The sequence below is a fragment of the Spinacia oleracea genome, chromosome 1 (assembly GCF_020520425.1).
Source record: "Spinacia oleracea cultivar Varoflay chromosome 1, BTI_SOV_V1, whole genome shotgun sequence".
NCBI classification, from domain to species: Eukaryota; Viridiplantae; Streptophyta; class Magnoliopsida; order Caryophyllales; family Amaranthaceae; genus Spinacia; species Spinacia oleracea.
This window is the reverse complement of record NC_079487.1, coordinates 63,963,965-63,986,862: the sequence shown is the minus strand read 5'-3', so window position 1 is coordinate 63,986,862 and position 22,898 is coordinate 63,963,965. Positions and strand designations below refer to the sequence as shown.

Genomic DNA, 22,898 nt, shown 5'->3' with positions numbered 1-22,898 from the left:
CTTAAACAAAGCAACCAAATATGTGTGCATGAACCAACCAAAGCTTGTGCAAATTTGCAAGTTCTTTTCTTTTCTTTTCTCTGATTATGTTTCTATTTCTTTACTTGTTTTTCGCTCTTTTCTTTGGTTGTTGGGAGAGTAATGTAGAATAGAAAACCAAGTATAACGTCTAGTTTGCAAAACTCAACGAGTCTCTCTACAATATCTGCTTCTGGTTTAGAATGTGAGCAATGTAAGCCTAGCTAACCCAAAATCACCCAATCTAGCATTCATATCAACATCCAATAATAGAACATTACTGGCCTAAGATGAATTTATGTGCTTGCATTTGTGATATTTTATCATCTCGAGCTTACACTTTTCATATTATTTAACAGGAAGAAGCAAACAATAAGGTCCAAGAAAACCTTGCCAGTTCTTCTTCATCTATGTCTAGGGTTGAAATTGAGAATACGGTCTTTACTGAGCTTATATATAAAGGTGAAGTACCTAAACGTCCTCTGAATTATGGCTTTGGAGTGAAGAAAAGTGACATATTTGGAGTCGAAGGGGTGCTTAGGAAAGAAGGGTCAACCTGTGTTAGCAACAATGCTATGGAAATGGAGAACATGAAAGGCGAACTATCGATTGTCAAGAAGCAAAATGCGGACCTTGCAGAACAAAATCAAGTCCTGAACTCCAAGTTTGATGAAACAACACAATCCTTTAAAATGATTGCTTCTTTTTTGGGACAAGTTTTGAAGGAAGTACGCAAAGGAAATGTTTCATCCGCCCTTTTAGATGGTGCGGAATCAGCAATACATATGGTTAGTTATTCTTGAATTAGAATATACTGAATTCGGAGTAAATAAAATTTGCATTCCAATAAAACAAATGCAGTTTATAAATGTAGATGTGAACTAAACGGAACTGAATTGATCAGAAGAGAGAAGAACTGATCGGAACAGAACTGATCTGTTCTGTTCAGAACTGATCTGTTCTGTTATGTTCAGAACTGATCTGTTCTGTTCTGTTCAGACTGATCTGTTCTGTTCAGACTGATCTTCCTCAATTCAGTTCCAGCACAGATCAGATCTGATCATAACAGAACAGATCAGATCAGTTCCGAACAGAACAGAACATATCAATTCTGTTTTGTTCTGTTCTGTTCAGACTGATCTGTTCTGTTCTGTTCAGAACTGATCTGTTCTGATCAGATCACAACTGTTCTGTTCTGATGTTCAGCTTCCTATTGTCACTATAATCCCTCCATTATCTCGTATTCGTATTTGGATATTTAATGAGGCCAATGGGAAATGCAACATATTAAAATGTTTCTTTTGCAGATTAATGATGATTCTGGTGGCAATGGTGAAGAGAATGCTGACACATGAGACAAGGACACTAAAAGCAAGGTAATTTCTTAGAGCATTGTTCATTTGGTTGGTCTTAGTTATTGGATTCGTATAATTTGAGGATTTGAGTGATTATTTGTTGGATTATGTGGCATATTGTGAGTGTGATGTGGAAGAAGGAAGGTGGTTTTGTGTTAGATTGGTAGATAAATTGTTATGAACTATAAGTATGAAAGTGTTTCAGGAAATGATGGGTTATTCACCAATTATTATAATATTTGCTTATTGTAAAACACAACATTTTTGAACTGAGTGAGAGATACAGGGAAAACACAACAATCACAAAGAACAAATGTTTCTCCATCTTATGATCCGTTTCGTAGTTGTTGATCTGTTCTACACAACCAACCAACCAAACAATGAATGTACTTTTGGAACTTTCCTTACTCTTGCATACTAGTTTCTTCCATTCAACTTATGCCCGTTTTGTAGTTTAGTTGTTTTGTAGTTTAGTTTCAAGCAGGTTGTTCTTATAGTACACTTAATTATATCAATCTAATTATAGATGTGATTGAGATCAGTTAAACGAAGCCATAAAATCATGATTTGGATAACACGTCTTGTTGTTGTCTTAATTAGTAGTTATTTCCATGATAAGTACATGTTCTAGCTTTACATATCTTCTTCTTTTAGTTTGATTTCAATGCACTAGGAGTTTTTGTTGTTTGAAGGTCCATTGTTCTTTGACTATGCTAGTGCTCATGTTACATCTTTCTAATCTTTTAGTTTGTTGTGAAGCCTCTTATTTATCAAATTTCACATGCTAAGGTGATTTGATCGATGTGTTAGTAAAGTTTATGGATCGATAATTTGACATATTAAACTTTCTTTGCAGATTATTGATGATCCAAGTGATGATGGTGAAATATAGATAAGAGATCAACAATTTGTCTACAACCTAAGCTCTAGCATGTCGATAGGATTTTCTCGCTTAATTAGTACGTAGTTAAGATTTTTTTATTTTATCTTTGGACTATCTTCATTAATGTAGAAAAATGACGCTAGGATTGTAGTTGTTTTAGAAATATTGTTTTTAATTTGGTTTTATTGGACAATGCAAATGAATGAATGGATACTATTATAACTTTTTCCAAGCTTCACTTTTTGTAAGCTAATTTATTTTACGTATAAATTAATTTGAGATTCTATTTTAATGTTATACATATTCAAATTTAAATCGGGTTGTGCATCCATGTGTATTCAATATAAACAAATAGCATCATGGTTTAGATCAAATACTATTTTTACTAAAAAAAATTAAAAATAAAATAAGCGGAAAATTGTGACTCTCAAAAGAGTCTATATTATTTTGGAGGGAAAGTAGAAAGGCATAAAACAACGGAGTACTTCGTCGAAACTTGTTGAGTATTGGTGCGAACTTAGGAGAATAGGGACGCCTATAAGAGTAGTTCTGTATTGCGACGGGGAAATCAGTCTAAATAAGCGGAATATGGACGGCAAAAAGCGTCGAAACATGTGCAAATTGTGACGCTTTAAACCGACAAAAAATTTCGACTACCTAGGCAGTCCCTATGTGTTGTATTTATCGACGCTTTTATGTGCCGAAAAATATCGGCTGTAAATATAGGGACGGTCTGTGAGACCGTCGAAATGTGAATTATCGACGCTTTTTGCGTCGAAATATTACCAGAAAAGCGTCGAAAAGTGACGTGTTTTTTTGTAATTTGTGATTGCTGACCCATATGATTAAAGTCGGATCAAGTAAGCAACATTGATTTTCGTTCGGTTATAGTACACTTTAGGGGAGACACAAATTAGTTGTCTACAATTATTCTTTTATTGTTTTTTCATTTTAAAACTAATAAATTTTTTATTTCTTAATTGTTCTAAGTGATTCAAAATCCATCTATTCTATTATTAAAACTCCAAAGCAAAGAATGTCATCTCGCCACATGTTGACAGGGCCGGCTAAAGGGAGGTCCAGGCGGACCTCAAGCACCGGGCCACAAAATTTTGGGGCCCCAAAACGAAATTATGTTGGTTAAACCCTCCAAGAAAAAATATTATATATTTAACACCTGCTTTGTTATGCATTAAGTAATCTTTGTCCCAGTTGGTAGGGAATTAAAAGTGTGGTAGCCAAGACCAGGGTTTGATTCTTCTCAGGCTCCCTTTTTTTATTTGCTTTTTTCATGTCCATCAAACCTTTACCTCAATTTTCTCAAACCATCACACATAAAACGTTATACCATATTATTATTTGACTTTATATTTTGTATAAATAAAACAATAGTAATATAATAATTATGTGTTTTACATTAGATAATTGCCCGTAAAAATTTATAGGGGCCCAATATCTGTATTTTAGCACAGGGCCTCCAAATTGCCAGAGACGGCCCTGCATGTTGATGTCGCTTCCTATATAACGATGACATTGTAGGTTTTGAACCTATGACCACTTATTTGAGACTTACAGTTTTTAACCACTATGCCACAACTCATTTTATTATTTCTTATACGTCCAAAATTATATTAAATCAATATAATTAGAAAAGTGATTTGATTTCTATATTCTCGCATCACTAAGTAATCATTACTTTTACGAGTTACTAATCCTTACATGATAAAATTTACGGTTTTTTCATTAAATGCCCCTGAGGTTTGCAATAATGCATCAAATACCCTCGCGTATTTCGAATCACATAATATACCCCTATTTTTGCCTAAGTTTGCACCAAATGCCCCTAAACCGACCTTCCGTTAGTCCTCCGTTAAGTCATGTTTATAATTCACAAAATGCCCCTATTTTTAAACTTATTGCACAACATACACCTATGTGTAAACAAAGTTGTACCAAATACCCAAATTGCTTTTAAATTGCAGAATTTGAATCTAACGGCTACTTTTATTAAACCTAGGGATCAAAATATAGCCGATATGTTCTTGCTGCTTATAGAAAATCTAGAACAACTTTGATTCTTATAGGAAATCCATATAATCCAAAATTCAAGAAACAAGTGACTCTGGACATCTTTCAAACAATGAAGGCAATATGTACGTTTTACGAATCATACTCCGTAGTTATCTCTGTGACAATTAAAGTTCTTCAAACTATGACCAAAATATGTACCACCCGTGTACATTTTAAGTTTTTAACAATCAAATCATGAGCATATCAAAAATTAAATAGCCAACCTACACATCATCAAATGTATATTGTTGATTCTTAAAAGTATTATTAAATCAAGCAGATAAGCTACACATGAAATCAAGTAACAACTCATAAATGGTGGTTACAAGAAGAGTGAATTGTTGGATGAACCCTTGGCAGCATTAATGAGTTCATCAGCAAGCTAGGAAAGTTCATCAGCGAGCTAGGCACTCGGCAATGGTCTTAATGTTCCTGAAAGCACTCTCACGAGCTCCAGTTGTCAGAAGATAGATTGCCTAAGTGGTGAGATATCAACAGCTTGACGCCTCACAGAACCAACAGAACCAATTCTGGTAGCATCTTCTTTTGGTCCACTGCATAACACAATATGGTTCAAGAAAACATTAGTGTTGCAAAAATGCATTTGTATTGCGAACTTGTGAACCAATACCTATCATTTCTTTCCTCGTTCTATACATGATAATTGGGTGCAAAGCCTCAACAGAAAGAACATAAAGAAGACACCAAAGGGGAAGGGTTTTGGGTACCTGTTGATGATGGCATCAACAACAACTTGGATGGGGTTCAAGTCAGCCAAAAGGTGGATAATTTCCATGACATGCTTCACAATGCGAACAGCCATAAGCTTCTTTCCATTGTTGCGTCCGTGCATCATAAGAGAGTTGGTCAACCTCTCAACAATAGGGCACTGAGCCTTCCTGAAACGCTTCATTAGATAACTTCCAGCATTGTGAGGCACATATGTGGCGTGCTTAACAGCATCACTCCAATGTAATCAGCCAAAGCCAAAGCCAAAGCCATGTCATGAACCTACATATCAAATGCCTATAAATCTATAATAAGACAACTGTATATGACTGGACTTTTCTTTTTCTTTTTTTGGAAGGGCGGTTTTTATTTTGCTGCTGTGAAGACAATCATACAGGTACAAGTTCCATCCGTCCACATTCAGCTATAAAATTGCACAAATTGGAGTCTCAAACAATACCAAAAACAAGTCCAAAGTGTTGCAGCAGCATACATACACATATACAATAACACTCTACCAGAGAACACCACCACAAAATCTATGAAATTAAGAAAAACTATACATAGATAGACAAGAGATATTACCAAGCTAGACTTGAATTTCCCGACGAGCTCATTGTTCCTCCATGCGCTAAAAATCTCATAAGGCGATTTCTTCACCTCAAAATCTTTTATTTTAGTCTTCTTCTCCCTCTGCCTTCCAATCCCACCTAAAATATGTAAACCTTATACTATCATGGATATGGTCATATGGCTGATTCAAGGGATTAGATGGTGAATTTAACCAAATTCAAACAAACAATTATATTTTTTCAAAATTCAATTACGATTTTATTTGTTTTCATTATTTACAGTTCAATTTCTCGTGATTCATAAACTATTCAATTCCGGTGCGATCCGGGTTTTTTTGTCTTTACAATTCAATAAATAAATAAAACGAATTTATTTGAAACTACAACTCTCTATACAGTTTTGCTAATTCATGCTATCAAAAACAAATTAGTTTGATTTTCAGCCCAAAAAAACATGAAATTATACCTGGGATTGAAGATAACGTCCTCTGCCTCAAACAGTTCCGAGGTGAATTGCCGACTGAGGAATGGGATGTCTTGCTCCAAACAACGAACCAAAGAATCGCAACCAAACCACCGACTACCCTCCGATCAAAATCCGGTCAATCCTTCGATCAAAACGCCGAAGAACGCCCAAAAAAATTCGGCGACCTTTTGCAATTTGATGGCCATCGAACCGTAATACTTCAAAATCGTGAGTTAGGCTCGCCGGAGACCAGAGATCGAAGATCGACCTCCGTCGACGACCAGAGAGTGGAGATAGAGTGGAGATCGACCGCAGCCAGCGACTAGAGAGCAGGAGGTAGAACAGGGGAGAGGAGAGAGAAAGAGAATAAGTTAAGATTTTTTTTTTTTAAATTTATCTCGAATTACATGTATTAAGGGTAAAATGGTAAACTGCAGCTAACGGAGGACTAACGTCCGTTAACTCCAAGTGCATTTCATGAACAGTACGGAAAAATAGGGGTATATTATGTGATTCAAAAGACGCGAGGGTATTTGGTGCATTTTTGCAAACCTCGAGGGCATTTCATGAAAAAACCGTAAAATTTAATAAAACATACTCAAAGCAATATACATTGTAATCTAACAAATTAAATTAGACTCAAAATTAATTATATAATAATCTAATTGATCAATTCTTCTACTATTCGGGGCATCGCCCGGGGCACTAACTAGTTATCCTCCTAAATGTGTAAGGTTAATTCTATAACATAATGAGACTGAATTTAAACTACACATCACTATTGTATTGATGAGATTTATAAGAATCATTGTATTATTTTTTGGTTGACTTCTTAATTCTTATTTGTTAAGTCTACTATAATATTAATATAATAATATATATACTAGCATACTCTGATATAACATCCCAGCATGTTTGCTAGTTGCTTCATTTACAGTTCATTCTGAATCACTTGTTATTAAAATTATATCATTTCCAAATTCCACATATTACAATAAAGTACACGCCATAATATTATAATTAATGTTCCATATCATCTCCAAAGTCTTCTATACAACGTGGAGATCGATTGATGTACTAGAATGCGAGTAAAATTCCACAACTCCCTCAATTTTCATGCCAGCCTTGTTATTCCAAATGTCTACTTAACTCAATTTGATCCATCATATCTTAACTTCCAAAACTTGGTTATTTTCGCGTCAATACTACATTACCATATAAACATGAAGGTGAGTTAATAATCTCTTGATCTTTCTTATAATAATTCAAATAGAGTTTAATACAATGGCATCAACTTTTTCAGCAAAAGATTGTAGTTCAGGTGAAAATGAGTTGCGGAAAATGCAGGAAGAAGGCAATGAAGATTGCTGCAAGTGCAGAAGGTAAATTATAGTGTATATTTACAACATTTTATGAACGTGACAAAATAATATTATAAGCGATATATGTAGATAATGTAATGAACTGAGAATATTGTATTGCAGGGGTGATATCAGTAGCAATACAGGGGAAAGACAAGGACGAGATTGTGGTAATAGGGATTCGGGTGGATTCTGCAGGTTTATGCACCGCATTAAGGAAGAAATTAGGGGATGCTAATTTGTTGAGTGTACAAGAAATTAAAGATCCAACACCTGAAGAAAAAAAGGCTGCAGAAAACAAACCAGCTGCTGCTGATGATAAAAAAGTGGAGGAAAAGAAACCTGCAGAAAAAGATCAGAAGAAAACTGAAGGAGGTGGAGATCAGAAACAAGCAGACCAGAAGAAGGAAGACAAAGGTGGTGCAGCGAAATCAGAAGCAAAACCAGCACCACCGGAACCTACATTTGTTAATTATCATCATTATCCTCCAAATTATTATCCACCTCCTAATTACTGCGGCGCCGCAAATCCACCTCAATGTTACTTGTACACTACTCATTATGAAGATCATCCACAAGGTTGTATCATTATGTGATTTCATTTTATTTGTTATTCTCTTTAAATTATCCATTATTGTTTGATAAACACAACATAAAAACAGGTATTATTCATCCTGTTATTTAAGTTTAATTAGTTTGTCACTTTTATTATTTTGAACAATAATTTTGTAATGCAAATTATCCAATAATGAACCAGTCTCATGTTGTAAGCTTCTTTGACCATGTTTCTTGATATACTTCCTATGTTCTTATTTATATGACACAGTGTGGTTTTAGACACTATTTACACAAACATTTTTGACTTCCTTTTGTGGTTTATACACAAGAAAAAACATAGTCGTGTGGGATCTTATTAGATTCTTATCAGTAAATATTATTTAAATATCAACTTTTTATAATTTTTTCCGATCCACAATTAGAGATATTAATGTTTGAAATCGTGCATTGGCAAATGTGCCTAAATAATTGTATCATTTAAAAAAGAACGGAGGAAGTACATTATTAAGTACTGGTTTCAAAAAAAAATGCAACATTTTGATTAGCACGTTTGCCAAAATATAACTTTGACCTTAAATATCTCTAATATTTTATTTTAATCTTAAAATTTAATATTATGAAAATATACAATAAAATCAATCCACCAATTTTCTTTAAATAAATTAGTAAAAACTTATGGTCAAAGTTAGTAAATGAATAGTGGCAAAAGTGAAAGTGTTGTAATTTTTTTGAAACGCATGAAGTAGTATAATAGTATGTGAGATCTCGTTGGATTTGAATATATTACTATATACTAAAAGAGACACCGGGAATGACACGTGTCAATTCCTGGTGCGATTTTTTCCCGCCAAAAACCCTTTCCTAAAAAAAATATCTACTTTATTCTATTTTTATTTTCTCTCATTTTGTATAAATGTTTATAAATAGAAAATATTGTAGGATTATTAAATATGACATTATTAAACAATTTTGGTAATATTAATTTAGTCATATGGTCATATCAATAACAGAAAACAATCTTACTCAATAGTTTGTTCATATTAAGCATATCAAATATTAATTTGGTCAAACAATCATATTAAACATATAAAATATATAATACATAATAGAGCGAAAATTGTATTTATATGATAAAATGAGTACGTTCGAGATTTATTAATTACGCAATAGATTTAAGGGATAAACATTTCAGTTAAAAAAGATGGTCAATTAATAATTTTAAAAAAACCTTGCGTGCACGAGACCTTATCTAGTTGTTATATATTTCGGAAGGCTTTTGAATGGCTAAAACAAAATGGTAGCCACTACAATACACTGAATCATAACCGTTAATTATTTTTGGTTAGTTTGAGCCGTTGATTTAGTTGAATTAATAATTACAAGAAATAAATTTTGACAAAAGAATAAATAATAAAGTCAAAATACTACCATTGTCATTCTAACCACTCAACCATTGAAAATCGCAAGTACTAAATGCAGTAAAGAAAACCCTAAACACAGAACAACTAAAAATCATTATAAAAAACAAATGACTAAAATAACCTTTAATACGTTTTTGCCGGCCTCACTAGTCACGCATTCACCACCATTATCTCCCTATATGTCTTCATCTCTAACTAAAAACTCCCTTTGATGAATAATTAATTTCTCTCTCCTTCCTACAGTAGTCTATTTTGTGGTTTAAATTTTATGTAAAATCATAACAATAATAATTTGAACTAATGATTAAAGTTTAAAGAAGTTTCATAGATAAAAAAGGTTCAAAAAGAAAGAGGGACACAGATCCAGATTTTTTTTCCGGCGACAAATCAAATGCACCGGAAACACTTTCTAGCAGCTTGTCAAGACCTCCGAGAAAACCACCCGGCAGCTATTCAGGGGCTCCGGATATGCAAGCCGGTAGTTGACCAAGAGCTCCGGAAATACCGTACGGCAGTTGTTCATAGTTTTGGGAAAATTATGGCAACTTGTCTATAGTCCTGAGATTCAATTCTGATAATTGTTATGCAAGTTCATAAATTGAATTGGGTGTTCTTTGTTATTGCTAGCAATATACAGTGGATTATGCAGAAAAGATTAATCGGAAATTTCATGAAATGCCCTCGAGTTTTGCCATAATTCACCAAACGCCCATCAAGTTTCAATAATTCATAAAATACCCCTCACAATTCGTACAAATACCCAACATACCCTTACTAATAACGGGCCGTTAGTCTGCCGTTAGCCAAGTTTCCAATTCACCCAAATGCCCCTATTAGGAAACTTATTTTACCAAATGCCCCAAATTTAAATATAGCTATTCTGATGTTCCGACGGCTAGTTTTTGTGTTTGAAAAGTGGTTCTTGGTCATGGTTGGCTATAAAAACCCCTTTGCTGAATGGTTCTTGTATTTTAGATGTTATTTTACTTTACTTTGCTGATTTCATAAGATTTGTGTCATGAGTTTTCTTTCAAAATCATTTTCCACACCCAATGAGTCAACATATATTAGGGTACCTAACAAATTTTGTTATTGTGGTAGGAATGGAGGTTGAAGTGGTGTTCCACAAGCTCTTCTGGATAGCTGCTAATGCTTTTGGGGTAGTTTTTTGCACATATGTTTTGATCTTGCACATATTCATTGAGTAGAAAATAACATTAAATGTAGTTGGTGCAAAGATGTTTTGTAAGTGAAGCTAAAAACAGAAATGCTTCCCAGTTTGGTATTTTGTGCAGATTATGCAACATCAATTATTTATGAAATGTGAATTTGTTTCTCATTACTTGTGTTTACTTCATGATTACAAAGAGTAAAATTACAAACATCAATATCCCCATTTAATTGTATTACAACTTTGACTACTTTTTGTTGTTGTTTTAGTTTCTTCTTCATTTGCTTCAATTCTTCTTGCATCTTACTGTTTCGCCTGTTTTCAATACTTTCTCCTTCGTATAAGCTTCCCCCGCATTGTCCTTTGTGTTGTTGCCCCTTGTTTTTTTGCTCAACTACTCCCTTTCACCATCTCAGTTTGTTTCAAGGATCACACTTGTAGTACAACCTTTGTGGATTGAGTGTTGTATCAAAGTTTCGAATGACAAATTTCCTACCACAATAACAAAAATTGGTAGGTACTCTAATATATGTGGACTCATTGGGTGTGGATGATGATTTTGAAAGAAAACTCATGACAAAAATCTTATGAAATTAGCAAAGGAAATCAAAATAACATCTAACTTACAAGAACCATTCAGCAAAGGGGCTTTTATAGTCAACCGTGACCAACAGCTACCTTTCAAACACAAAAACTAGTCGCTGAAACATCAAAATAGCTATATTTAAGTTTGGGGCATTTGGTGAAATAAGTTTCACAATAGGGGCATTTGGTGAAATAAGTTTTAGAATAGGGGCATTGGGTGAATTGAAAACTTGGCTAACGGCAGACTAACGGTCCGTTATTAGTAAGGATATGTTGGGTATTTGTACGAATTGTGAGGGGTATTTTATGAATTATTGAAACTTGATGGGCATTTGGTGAATTATGGAAAAACTCGAGGGCATTTCATGAAATATCCGAAGATTAATTTGTTTTGATAATCGTTATGGCACAGTCATCAATCATCATCGTTGTCCTTTGAGCAGTAGAAATATGGTGAAAGTTAAACAATTATGTAGTTTATGTAAATTTAAAACAAGGGCAATTTAGGGAGAATTTTTGTAATGATACTAAAATGTCCTGCATTTAGGTAAAAATGTATCTGCATATAGTACCCCTTGAAAATCGGCTGGAAAACATCAATGAAAAAATTGAATCAATTTCTACTCTTCTTCATCTAACATAAAAACCATACACTTAACCTTTTACCGTGATCTCGAATCATTTAAATAGATTGAATCTTGAAATAATTTTCCCTTCTCTTCGAAAATCAAAATTTGAAATTCAAGATTGATATTTGAAATTCTAGCAATTAAGTATTCCAAATAGAGATAAGCAATTAAATTCTTATGTTTAAATAAAACTCTTATGTATATACCAACTTTATATACTTAATTCGTATTAGATTAAATTAGTTTTTGATTTTGCATTGAATTTCATTTTAGATTTTTTAAAAAAAAAATTATTAGAGTGTTTGTTTTTGGATAAAATTGTATATGCGTAATATCTCAAATTCTTATATGAGACTGTCCTCACCATCAACTGATGGTAAGACCAGTTCACACTTGCAAATTTAGGTATGTTCCTTCTATAGTTTAGACATGTTACTTTTTTTTATAATTTTAGAGGAGATACTTTTTTTAGTTTAGGTATGTTACTTCTATAGTTTATACATGTTACTTTTTTTATACGGAGTAGTTTTAGGGGAGATACCTTCTTAGTTTAGGTATGTTACTTCTATAGTTTAGACATATTACTTTTTTTTTTTTTATAATTTTAGAGGAAGTACTTTTTTTAGTTTAGGTATGTTACTTCTATAGTTTATACGTGTTACTTTTTTTATACAGAGTAGTTTTAGGGGAGATATCTTCTTAGTTTAGGTATGTTACTTCTATAGTTTAGACATGTTACTTTTTTAAAATAATTTTAGAGGAGGTATTTTTTTTAGTTTAGGTATGTTAGTTTTATAGTTTAGACATGTTACTTTTTTTTTAAATATAATTTTAGAAGAGGTATTTTTTTAGTTTAGGTATGTTACTTCTATAGTTTAGATCTGTTACTTTTTTTTATAGTTTTAGGGGAGGTACGCTATTGGTTTCGCGCTCGTCACACCATCAAGTTGATGGTGTGACTGGTCTCACAGGAGACACGCTGTTATATTATTAATTAATTAATTAAAATATCTACGTGGCGTTTAATTATTTATCTACGTGGCACTCGACTTTCTGAATTCAAAATTAATTTTGAAATCTTATTTTTCATTGGCCGAAACCATTAGATTTCCTACATGGCGCTCTAATATTGGATAATGTTTATTTTTAAATTTAATTTAATTTATTTATTTTAGATTAGTGTTTGATTTTGAATGAATTTTATTTTAGATTTTTTTTAATTATTATAGTGTTTGATTTTACACGGAGTTGTATATATTAGTAATTAATTAATTAAAATATCTACGTGGCAATCGATTTTTTTAATTCAAAAATAAATTAGAAATCTTATTTTTCATTGGTCGAAACCATTAGTAATCCTAGGTGGCGCTCTAATATTTCAGCAAATATGCCTCCTTTATATATATATATATATATATATATATATATATATATATATATATATATATATATATATATATATATATATATATATATATATATATATATAGGTTTAGGCTCACGTGAGAAGTGGATTTATCGTGAGAAACGTGAGAAGTAATATACATCGTCGGATTAATTTGATCTGATGGCTAAAAATGTATGCGCGTTATTAGTGGCTTCGTATACTTCTATAACCTTTTAAAAGCAAGGAGTATGATTTCACTATTCATTCAATAATGTATTGCCTAAAAGACCCTTAAGTTCCTTATCATTTATCATTTGTGCCCTCCTCTAAATCTCGTGTTCACTCGGTGCCTCCCTTCTCCCTCCTCCCTTCTTCTTTTCCTTTCACATGTGGTTCTTCTATGGATGGTTTTTCAGCAAACCCTAGCTCTTTACGCCCTCATTTCGTCTCTCCTCTCTTCTCCCTCCTTCTTTCTCTATCCATTTTTCTTCTCTGCTACATCTATCTCACTCCACAATAATTGAACATGGCGGCTGATATCCTTGATTGTGGCTAGGGTTTTCTCGTTCTTCTTCTTTCAAGGTTAACAGGAAGTAGACGAAGATAATGGACAAGGTAGTTTTCTTCTTTTCTCAATTTCTGAATTTTATAGGTCTAGGTATTTAAAATTCGATTCTTATAGGGGTTTTAGTGTTTCAGATTCTAATTTCTCTTAATTTCTGCATTTTCTAAGGTCTTGGTATTTAAAATTCGATTTTGTAGGGGTTTTAGGTGTTTCAGATTTCTATCTTTCTGAATTTTCTAGGTCTAGGTAATTTTAGGGGTTTTTGGTGTTTAGATTCTTATCATTTCTTAGTTTCTGAAATTTGTAAGTCTATGCATAAATAACTATCTTAGCCTCTGGATTTCTTATGAGAGTATTAGGATTCTACTCTTTTAATAATTGCTTGATTTATGAATTTGTTCGATAGATTACCAGCCAAAGGAAGGGGATAATGCCGAAACTGAGCTTGAAAAGCACTAAGATACTCTGGGCTGAGATGGCTCGAGCTGAGGTGACATTCTACTATTTTTTTTCATCTCATTCATTGTGACTATGGTTGGCAAACTATTGGTGTGTAAATGTGGATTATGTATTGCCAAATTCTATTTGGTTTCAGGCAGCTAAGAAACTCTGGGCTTATATAGTGAAGGATTTGCTCAAGATCCCAACAGGCGTAACATAAAATTTGACAAGATGTTGCATCCCATTTTTCGTGTAGATACCATCAACAGGTTCCGGATGAATAAATCTCTCTATAAGCATGTATGGTCGCTTAGTCAGAAGAAGGTAATACTGATCTCCTGTTTTATGTTTTATGATCATCTTTCACGAGATATTGCCATTTCAAGTTCTGATTAACAACTGAATTATCTGTGTATGGCAAATGACTCTGATCCTAGGACAGGGGCTCTGATGCTCTATGATGGAAAACTTTTTGAGAAATTATAGATTATGCAAAATGGTCATAGTAACATTGTGGTAACATTTATTATCTTATTAAAAACTCTTCTGCTAGATTTCTATGGATGTTTTTCTTTGATCATCAATTTTCGTTCCTCCTTAACACACTGTTTCCTTTCCCATTGCTTGATAATGTGATTTTATTTCATATACCAGGTCTTGGAAGATAAGCCTGATCAATCAAAATGGACGCTGAAATATATAGCATTTGGCCGTGACATTGAGTTCTCTTGGCTTGCTCGAAATCTGCAGGTACCATCATTCTTTGGTTTTTCTATATTTTATCATTATCTGTTCACTTGAAAGTTATCTCCTGGATATGGTTTAATTTGTACTATTTCTGGCGTCACTGCAGCCCATCCCAAACCAGAAAATTCATTGGAGATCTCTAGAAGGTCTTCCAATCAGGTGAGAATTATATGCAGCAGCAATGCTGAAGCTTGTACTTTCACTGCTTCGTCTATGTGTAGTTCTTTGGAATTCTTCATTACACTTTTGCCCATGTTTGCAATCCTCATTATAATCTTGTTGTACATGAAATTCTGTGGGCTCTAAAGGACCAGAAGTTATATAGTCGATTGACTTAATATCACTGTTGCTTTGCTTCGCCTTTTTTTCCATCTGAAATAAATGGGCATTGAAGCTGTGGTATTCACATCGGCATACTGCTAATGGTGCTCTAGACTTCTAAATTTTATCCTATAGGAGTATCAATTGGTTGTTGATGAAAAATATTCTTCCTTTGCAGTGGTGCTGTTCGATTTTACCCAAGAGGTACTTCATCATGTCTTGTAGAAGTAAGGACCCTCTCCCTGATGTGTCCAGTTTAATTTGTAATTGACCCTGCTTTGTTAAAACTTGATTTTTTATGTTTATTTTTTATGATTCATTTGTCTCCAGTCCACTGCCTCCTTAGAAAATCCCTAACTAAAATACGTCTTAAAAATCTTGGGGTCCTGTGGTTCATAAATCTATATACATATTAACTGAATGATCAGTTTGTTTCAACAGATGAGCTGTTGTTGCTATTTTGGAGCTCTTTGATTAGTTTAAATAAGGTTAACAGGAAGTAGACGAAGATAATGGACAAGGCACTTTTCTTCTTTTCGATCTCAATTTCTGAATTTTCTAGGTCTAGGTATTTAAAATCCTATTCTTTTAGGGGTTTTGCCATTTTGGTTTTTCAGATTCTTATTTTCTTCCAATTTCTGCATTTTCTAAGTCTTGGTATTTAAAATTTAATCTTTCAGGGGTTTTAGGTGTTTCAGATTTCTGTCATCTCTCAATTTCTGAATTTTCTAGGTCTAGGTAATTTTAGGGGTTTTTGGTGTTTAGATTCTACCCTCCAAAACCAGATTAATTGCAGGGCTACTGGCCACTTTAAACAGGTTAATTAAATTTGTTGTAAGCTGGGTTCATAAGTTTATCAATAATGTGTATTCTGCTGTTTTTACTTCTCATCTGCATAATAACGGGTTGCTCCTTTTCACTCTTATGCATCAGCTTCTAAAGAATATTAGGGTGCAGAATCTTCAGAATTTGGCATTAGTTTAGCCTTTGTGTTTGTTATTATGATGTTGGGAGATCTTCTTTAATTTGTATGAACTGATGGAATGATTATGGAATTACAGAATGTGGCCTGATGGTCAGACTGCTGTTACTGCAGATGGGAAGCGCATTGCTCACTTTTGAGCATACTTTACTGGTATCCCTTATGACCTTTTATGTGTCTCTCAACTGTCAAATTTGAAAGTACCAATTTCTTATTTACTCTGGTTATTATTAGTTCATTTCATATTATGTTAGGTTACTACGACTTTCTCTATATTCATCTGTTTTGACACTCCTGTTAGGCATCATTCAATTATAAAGAAAATTTTAATTGCTTTCTGATTTTCAAAATCAGTAATATGACAAGCATGAAAAGCGAATTTTTAAGCGGTTTTGGTTGTATCTATCAAATTTTGAATTTTCGTAGGTCTTGGTGTGAAGCATAGTGGTTGTGATTTGTGTGTGAACCAGAATATATTTCCCAGTTTTCTTTGTTGTTATGTAATTACAATTTATGTCTCAATGTTTCTTACTCGGGCTTGGTACAGTTACTATTCTTTTTGTTGTGAAATTTATAATTTTTTGATCATACTGTTGAATAAAATCTTCAATAGTTTATTGCGATCAATTTAGTTTTTAGGGGTCTGATTAGTTGGGTTTTTTTTGCTACTTCCCAAACAAGATTGAGGGGTTTAATCCAATTTAGGTTATGATTACTTTGTAGTTCGAATTAATTATAGGCTAGAACTTTGTCTAAAATTTCAATTTTAGACAGAAATTGAATTGTCTGTTTTGCTTAATTTCTAGCAGCAGTGTGTCTTGATTTACACTGAGTTTGCCAATTTTGTAAAATTTCAATGGTCAGAATCGCATTTTAGTCAGGATCGTTGTGGGATCGTGAAGGATCGTGTAGGATCGCGATCTTACATCCGATTCTAACGATCCTACTTCCAATACTACAACCAACATTCAACGCTAAAAAAATATGAGTAAAACACTTAAATTAAACCAATAATTCTTCACATTAACATCTTACCCATCTTTTGAATGATAATTCGACTTAAAACCCTTAATTGATTGTACAAAATTTCTTCACTTTGTACCCAAAATAAAAAAACCCCAATTTGGCATGAAACCCTAACTTTCGAGTTAAACAAAATTGAAAATTTCCATATACACGATCTGGAACAGAGGTAGGCAGAGAGTAGTGCTTGGTATCTTCTTCCGGAAATATCATCTCTGGTGTCGCTCGCCGGTCATCAGATCTTCTCTTGGTTGCCTCGTTTCTCATTACTGGTTAATTGGTTTGAGCAGGTTTAGCAAGTTCGTAATAATGCTTTCTTTCCTTGAAATAGGTAATACTTTGTTTTTATTTTTGTTTTGGGAACTGAAAACACTAAAATGAGTATACAGAGTATATTCTTTTGCAACTAAGTAATTATCTTTATCAATCTATTGTACAAACCTAAACACTTGGCACTTCTCAACAAATAAAGGTAAGATATTTTTTACCTTTATTATTATTATAAATAATCTTACCTTTATTTTTAATTTGTTTGTTATTTTAAGAAAACACATTTATTTTATATTGCATTTATTATACAATAACCACATTTTTAAATTAATGTCACATAACTATTAATAAATTATTAAAAATATTTTTGAACACGTGAAATTTCAAAATGTAAAGGTAAATTGTTAATAAGGGCCATATCATATTATTTAAGAAGGAAAGAACAATTAATACGGGGTACTAATCTTTGTAAAATTGTTTTTATATGGCAAAATTTTGTATTTAATTATTTTTATTCGTGAAATAAGTGTATTTCGTCATGCTATATTATTTTTATTACCCTTTTTAGCAAATTCGTAGGATCTTACGATCCAATCCTACCCCCCCCTCACCGATCCCAAGTGGGATCCCGATCCTAACAACCTTGGTTGGACCGATGTACCGAGAAATAGTAGTATATAAATCTAGATTTTCTGGTTGGGTCATGATTGAGTGTGCCATGAATTGAGGATTTTTTCGCGAAGCAGGCACATATTGGGATATTGATATTAGGAGTTTGGCCTTTCTACTGAAAGATCCTCTTTCCGCGCCTAGGTTTTTCATGTGAAAGAACGAGGAGAATGGTAACAGGATAAGGGTGGTGAATTTTAATCAGATGTTAATCAGTCTAACGATCATGTTAATCAGATGTTTTGGAAAGGGAAAGAACAACAATAGATTAATAATCAAACCAACTGCGAAGACGAGAAGTAGATAACAGATTAGCAAAACAATTAGTTTTGACCGTTAGACTCCAAGCTGAAAATATGCACAATGTTGAGTGGGTTTTTCAGTTTTGATGGGATAGGGAAATGTTGCACATTGGCAGTGCTTAAGTTTTGCTTCTTCATTCTTAAAGAATTGATTCTGTCACACTGAACTTTTGGGGGAAAGCATTTATCAATAAGCACTATAGTGTTATGACTAGCTGATATAGTTAACTCCTCAAAGAAACATTAGATCAATATTTTTTTATATTTATTAGTAGATGATACATATTGTTTGCTTGTTAATGCATCTATGTTGTCTTTTTTTTTTGTAGGTTATCTTGGTTTAGGGGCTAACTATGGCGCAGAGATGGACTTCTTGACGTTGTGGTATAAACAATCTGGTATTATCTGGTTCTGAAAATATGCAGTTTAGGAATCTCTTTGTATAAATTGCGTAAAAAAAAATTGATACCTTTCTTTGGGGATTAACCGTGTTATTGTGCCTGTACAGTTTATTACTCACCTAATATGCATTCAGATTTTAAAGGCTTCATTGTTAGTGTATGTTGTTACTAGGCATGGTCGGATATGGATGTTGAGATTGAAATCGGGATGGGATATGCAAGTAGAAACGTACAGTAGTATGCTTGCCACTAACTTTTTTCCTTTTTATTTGGGGAAAGGGAATAATGTAGATGATAATATTCATAGAAGTCAGCTAAAATTGACGATCTTAATTAGTACGAAAAAGGTGGTGTGCGTAGTTCGATCTGGAATCTTGTTTGTAGCTGGTAAAGTAGTATAAGGTTTGCATCATGCTCTTGACTTTTAGGAACAATAACTTATTTGCAGTCGTGTTGGTGCAGAAAGGATTGTAATTATGAGAATTGATCTCGATATGGGGTTATGGCCTGGTATTTGATATAGTTTTTCATTATGAGGGTAGTAAGGGAAATTTTCTTACCTAGAAATTAAAGAAAGAAGTTATCCATATTGTGTTGTATTACGCCTTTACATGGTAAACTTCTCGAGACAAAGGAACTTTTCTAGGGCTATTTTTTAAAATAATAAGAAAAATACAATGGTTCAGTAGTAGTGTATGAGGATGAACATTGGGACAAGAAAGCCATTAGTTAGAAAAGGGGGTTGAGGTTTTCAGGAAAAAACGTCTTTGATAATAATTTGTAGCCTGCAGTATAATGCACGTAGAAGGCGAGATAATTATAATGCACGTAGAAGGAAAAATAATTTGTTGCCAGGGTACACGTCTGCAATCAGTATGCCACCCATGTACAGTACTTGATGTTTTGTCTAAAAAACAATATAGGTCATTTATTACTTAACAATCATGGAAATTGTAGTGTCCACTACGAAGGAATTTCCATTGATTTAGGTATTAATCCTCTGTGATGCGTTTGAAGGATGCAAGTAGGTGTGCCTGGTAAGTCATATTAGTTACTTTATTGGAGAAGAGTTAGTCTGGTTTAAGATCCATATAAATGAAGTTAACCTATATCATACTTCGTATGTGTTAATCGTACTTAAATCGTATATGATTTTTAGGAAAGATGTCTGGAAATGTATCAAATTATTAACAAAATGTGATGGTCTGATACTAATTGAACTAAGTGGCTGCTTGGCAGGTTGGGACATATGAGGACATGGCAATTGATGCATGGTGTAAGTGAGGATGAGATATGGAAAGCGATTTGGAATGTGGGTGGTCCTCCAAAATTGAGCCACTTCGCCTGGAAAGCGTGCAAGGGTAGCCTTGGGGTTATGGACGTCCTATGTAGAAGGCATATCAGGGAGACGAGTTGCTGTCCCGTGTGTAACCACCATGAGGAAACAATAATGCATACACTATTTGAATGTAAACACGCAGGCACTATATGGATGCAAAGTGAGTTCTTGGACCTTCTAACGGAGGCACCGAGCGGTTCCTTCAGTGACCGGGTAAGGTGGATGGCTGAAAAGGTTGATAAGGAGCAATTGCGCACGTTTTTAGCTCTAGCATGGGCATCTTGGTTCTGCAGGAACAAGGCCATCTTTGAGCCCACAACTGCTTTTGATCCGATTGGAGTTGCAACGGGAATGGTCAAGTTGGTGGTGGACTACGTGGAGTATAATGCTAAGGTTGGTATGCAATCACGCTCTCACCATTTCCCATCTGCTGGTCGCTGGTTTGCCCCACCTGGTAACAGCATAAAGGTAAACGTGGATGCCCATGTAACACACGGGAATGGAGTGCAGTTGGGTGTGGTCATTCGAGACGATGCTGGAGCATTAATGGATGCCGCGGTGAAGAGCATTGATGCTGATTGGGCACCAGTCATGGCGGAGGCAGGCGCAGTAAGATATGGAGTGGAGCTGGCTCTATGGAGTGGAGCTGGCTCGACGGCTGGGCTACACGAAAGTGATAGTGGAGAGTGATGCATTGATGGTGGTCCGAACAATATAGACGCAAGCAGAGGGTGCAGCGCCCATCCACCTCCTGTATGATGATATTCATAGAATTAGTAGTACTTTTGATCTCTTTATGTGTGTCCATGTTAAACGAGTAGGCAATCGGTTAGCACATTCTGTAGCTAGATGGGAAGTAGATGCTAATTCCGAACGCATTTGTATGAACATATTCCCCCAAGCTCTACAAGCTTTGGCGGATTTGGATTTGAATATATAATATGCCTGCTCTTTCCCTCAAAAAAAAAAGGTAGTAAGATAAAGGGAGTTGATGTTTTGGGTGGAGAAATAAACTAAGAGGCTTTAATCGTATAGTTTTTTGTGGGAAAGATGTCTGGAAATGTATCAAATGATTAACAAAATGTGATGGTCTGAGACTAATTCAATTAAGTAGCTGTTAGGTTGTATGATAAAGGACATGGATTTTTTGGGTAGAGAAATATCATATTTTCGTTCAAGCCTTTAGTTGAATACTAAGATAGCAAAATTTCAAGGTGGGGAAGAGGTGAAGATAATTGGGCTCTCTCTCTCCCACATCTTATTAAGGTTAGGCTTGATGGTTGATAGGCCGGATTTTGTGCAGTTACCATGTTTGAGTAAACCTCATTATCTGAAATTCATGCACTATGTCATTTTTATAACTTGGAAGATATGGGAAATAGAAGCACCAACACTAGCAACAACGAGGGATAAATATTTAACAACATTCTTACCCTCCCTTTAATCTCTTGGCATGTATTCTATGGAAAGTTAAAAGGATGGTGGAGGGGGAGAGTTAGTTAAGAATGATCATGTCTTGAAAAGTTGACCTCCCTTCAAAGCCTATGCCTTTGTAGTTGTTACAAACTCTTTCATTGTCCTAGCTGCCTGAATGGATTAGCCTTTTATTGTCGCTTCAGTCTCTGTCTATCACAAATTGTGGTACCATGACTTAATTTCCAAAATCAATGGGAAACCTCATATCACTTCAGATACTTAAGATGTATTTATGGTCATGGGCTTCATCTATATCTAGAACAGAAGTTTAATGAACCAAATGCGGAGGATTGACACAAGATTAAACACGTCTCATATTGATTGTAGTTACTAAATAGGTGAGCTCCAATTCTTAGATCTCGTTTTGATTATTCCTCTCTGCCTAAGTTCCTCTCTAAGTTCCTCTCTGCCTAAGTTCCTCTCTACTTTAAAACACTTTGTCATAGTATTTCTAGCTTGTATTTCTCTTCCTGCATGAGCTGATATTTATCATGTGTAACTTTCTTTATGTTTTTTCTCCCAAGAGAGTACAAATGCTTGAGGAGTCCTATGCCGATGTTTTCTAATGCAACATTTTGTGATCCCTTTATCTTAGGGTAGGTCTAGAGGTCATAACCATCATGGTTTCTCATATGGTTATTTGATATCCTGCTGATGATTTTATGCCAGCATTGTTTTTTTCATTTCACATAAAGCTTGATTGTGAGTTCCCAACCTTCAGATTAATTAGAGTCTGAGTGATTCTTATGTTCGATTTTGAAATAATACTAGGCTATGTTTTTCATTGAACGTATGTCTATATGTGTTTGTACGTATGCAGGGGACTAAGGACATGTAGGCTATGCTTGTGTTTGCGCATGTGAAATTGTGAATGATGATGAAACATCGCAGCTGTTCATGTTTGAACACTAAATACGGAGTAAGAATGAAGACGCTGCTGGAAAAGACTAAACATGTTACAGGGTCAGAATTTGAGTGTCGCAACATGATAACATACACAATCTATTTCAATTCATTATTTACAAAAGAAATGTTATACATGTAACATGTAAGAACTATGTTGTAGAAATCTGTAAGAAATAAATCTGTAAGAAATATATTTCTTCCTTCAAATACAAAGTTTTATTTGATTAACCATAATTGAGATAATTCAATAA

The 22,898-nt window shown here is 34.0% G+C and overlaps 3 protein-coding genes and 1 pseudogene across 10 annotated transcripts; 3 read left to right on the top strand and 1 right to left on the bottom strand.

Annotated features, from left to right (window-relative positions):
- The first annotated feature begins 383 nt into the window (after positions 1–383).
- On the top strand, positions 384–1,382 carry LOC130465909 (uncharacterized). The gene is made up of 2 exons (XM_056834708.1): positions 384–806; positions 1,326–1,382. Exons 1-2 carry the CDS (start codon positions 429–431, stop codon positions 1,371–1,373), a joined length of 426 nt encoding a protein of 141 aa, XP_056690686.1. The 5' UTR covers positions 384–428; the 3' UTR covers positions 1,374–1,382.
- Positions 1,383–4,648: 3,266 nt separating this feature from the next.
- Positions 4,649–6,567, bottom strand: LOC110791974 (40S ribosomal protein S5-like; annotated as a pseudogene).
- A 506-nt stretch (positions 6,568–7,073) lies between these two features.
- On the top strand, positions 7,074–8,329 carry LOC110791972 (heavy metal-associated isoprenylated plant protein 41-like). Its single transcript, XM_021996743.2, has 3 exons — positions 7,074–7,322; positions 7,397–7,475; positions 7,578–8,329. The coding sequence occupies exons 1-3, from the start codon at positions 7,176–7,178 to the stop codon at positions 8,048–8,050; spliced, it is 699 nt and encodes a 232-aa protein (XP_021852435.1). The 5' UTR covers positions 7,074–7,175; the 3' UTR covers positions 8,051–8,329.
- Positions 8,330–13,482: 5,153 nt separating this feature from the next.
- Positions 13,483–21,306, top strand: LOC110791973 (uncharacterized). 8 transcript variants are annotated; one of them, XR_008920965.1, is made up of 9 exons: positions 13,499–13,820; positions 14,177–14,260; positions 14,366–14,535; positions 14,866–14,961; positions 15,065–15,117; positions 15,458–15,506; positions 16,341–16,414; positions 18,855–18,923; positions 20,166–21,300. XR_008920965.1 is itself a non-coding variant. In XM_056828363.1 (8 exons), exon 8 carries the CDS (start codon positions 20,176–20,178, stop codon positions 20,953–20,955), a length of 780 nt encoding a protein of 259 aa, XP_056684341.1. In that variant the 5' UTR covers positions 13,483–13,820; positions 14,177–14,260; positions 14,366–14,535; positions 14,649–14,727; positions 14,866–14,961; positions 16,341–16,414; positions 18,855–18,923; positions 20,166–20,175; the 3' UTR covers positions 20,956–21,306. The 8 variants fall into 8 exon arrangements, 6 of the variants coding, with proteins under 6 accessions (XP_056684341.1, XP_056684276.1, XP_056684325.1 ...); XR_002534252.2 differs by having other exon boundaries at positions 13,502–13,820; positions 16,341–16,461; XM_056828363.1 differs by lacking the exons at positions 15,065–15,117; positions 15,458–15,506 and adding an exon at positions 14,649–14,727 and having other exon boundaries at positions 13,483–13,820; positions 20,166–21,306.
- Positions 21,307–22,898: the final 1,592 nt, after the last annotated feature.

Bases quoted from the DNA above. Each gene is read 5' to 3' on its own strand.
- LOC110791973 (XM_056828363.1), top strand. From the start codon at position 20,176: ATGAGGACATGGCAATTGATGCATGGTGTAAGTGAGGATGAGATATGG.
- LOC130465909 (XM_056834708.1), top strand. From the start codon at position 429: ATGTCTAGGGTTGAAATTGAGAATACGGTCTTTACTGAGCTTATATAT. The intron at 807-1,325 runs GTTAGTTATTCT...TTTCTTTTGCAG, and splicing joins CGGAATCAGCAATACATATG to ATTAATGATGATTCTGGTGG.
- LOC110791972 (XM_021996743.2), top strand. From the start codon at position 7,176: ATGCGAGTAAAATTCCACAACTCCCTCAATTTTCATGCCAGCCTTGTT. The intron at 7,323-7,396 runs GTGAGTTAATAA...CAACTTTTTCAG, and splicing joins ATTACCATATAAACATGAAG to CAAAAGATTGTAGTTCAGGT. The intron at 7,476-7,577 runs GTAAATTATAGT...ATTGTATTGCAG, and splicing joins GATTGCTGCAAGTGCAGAAG to GGGTGATATCAGTAGCAATA.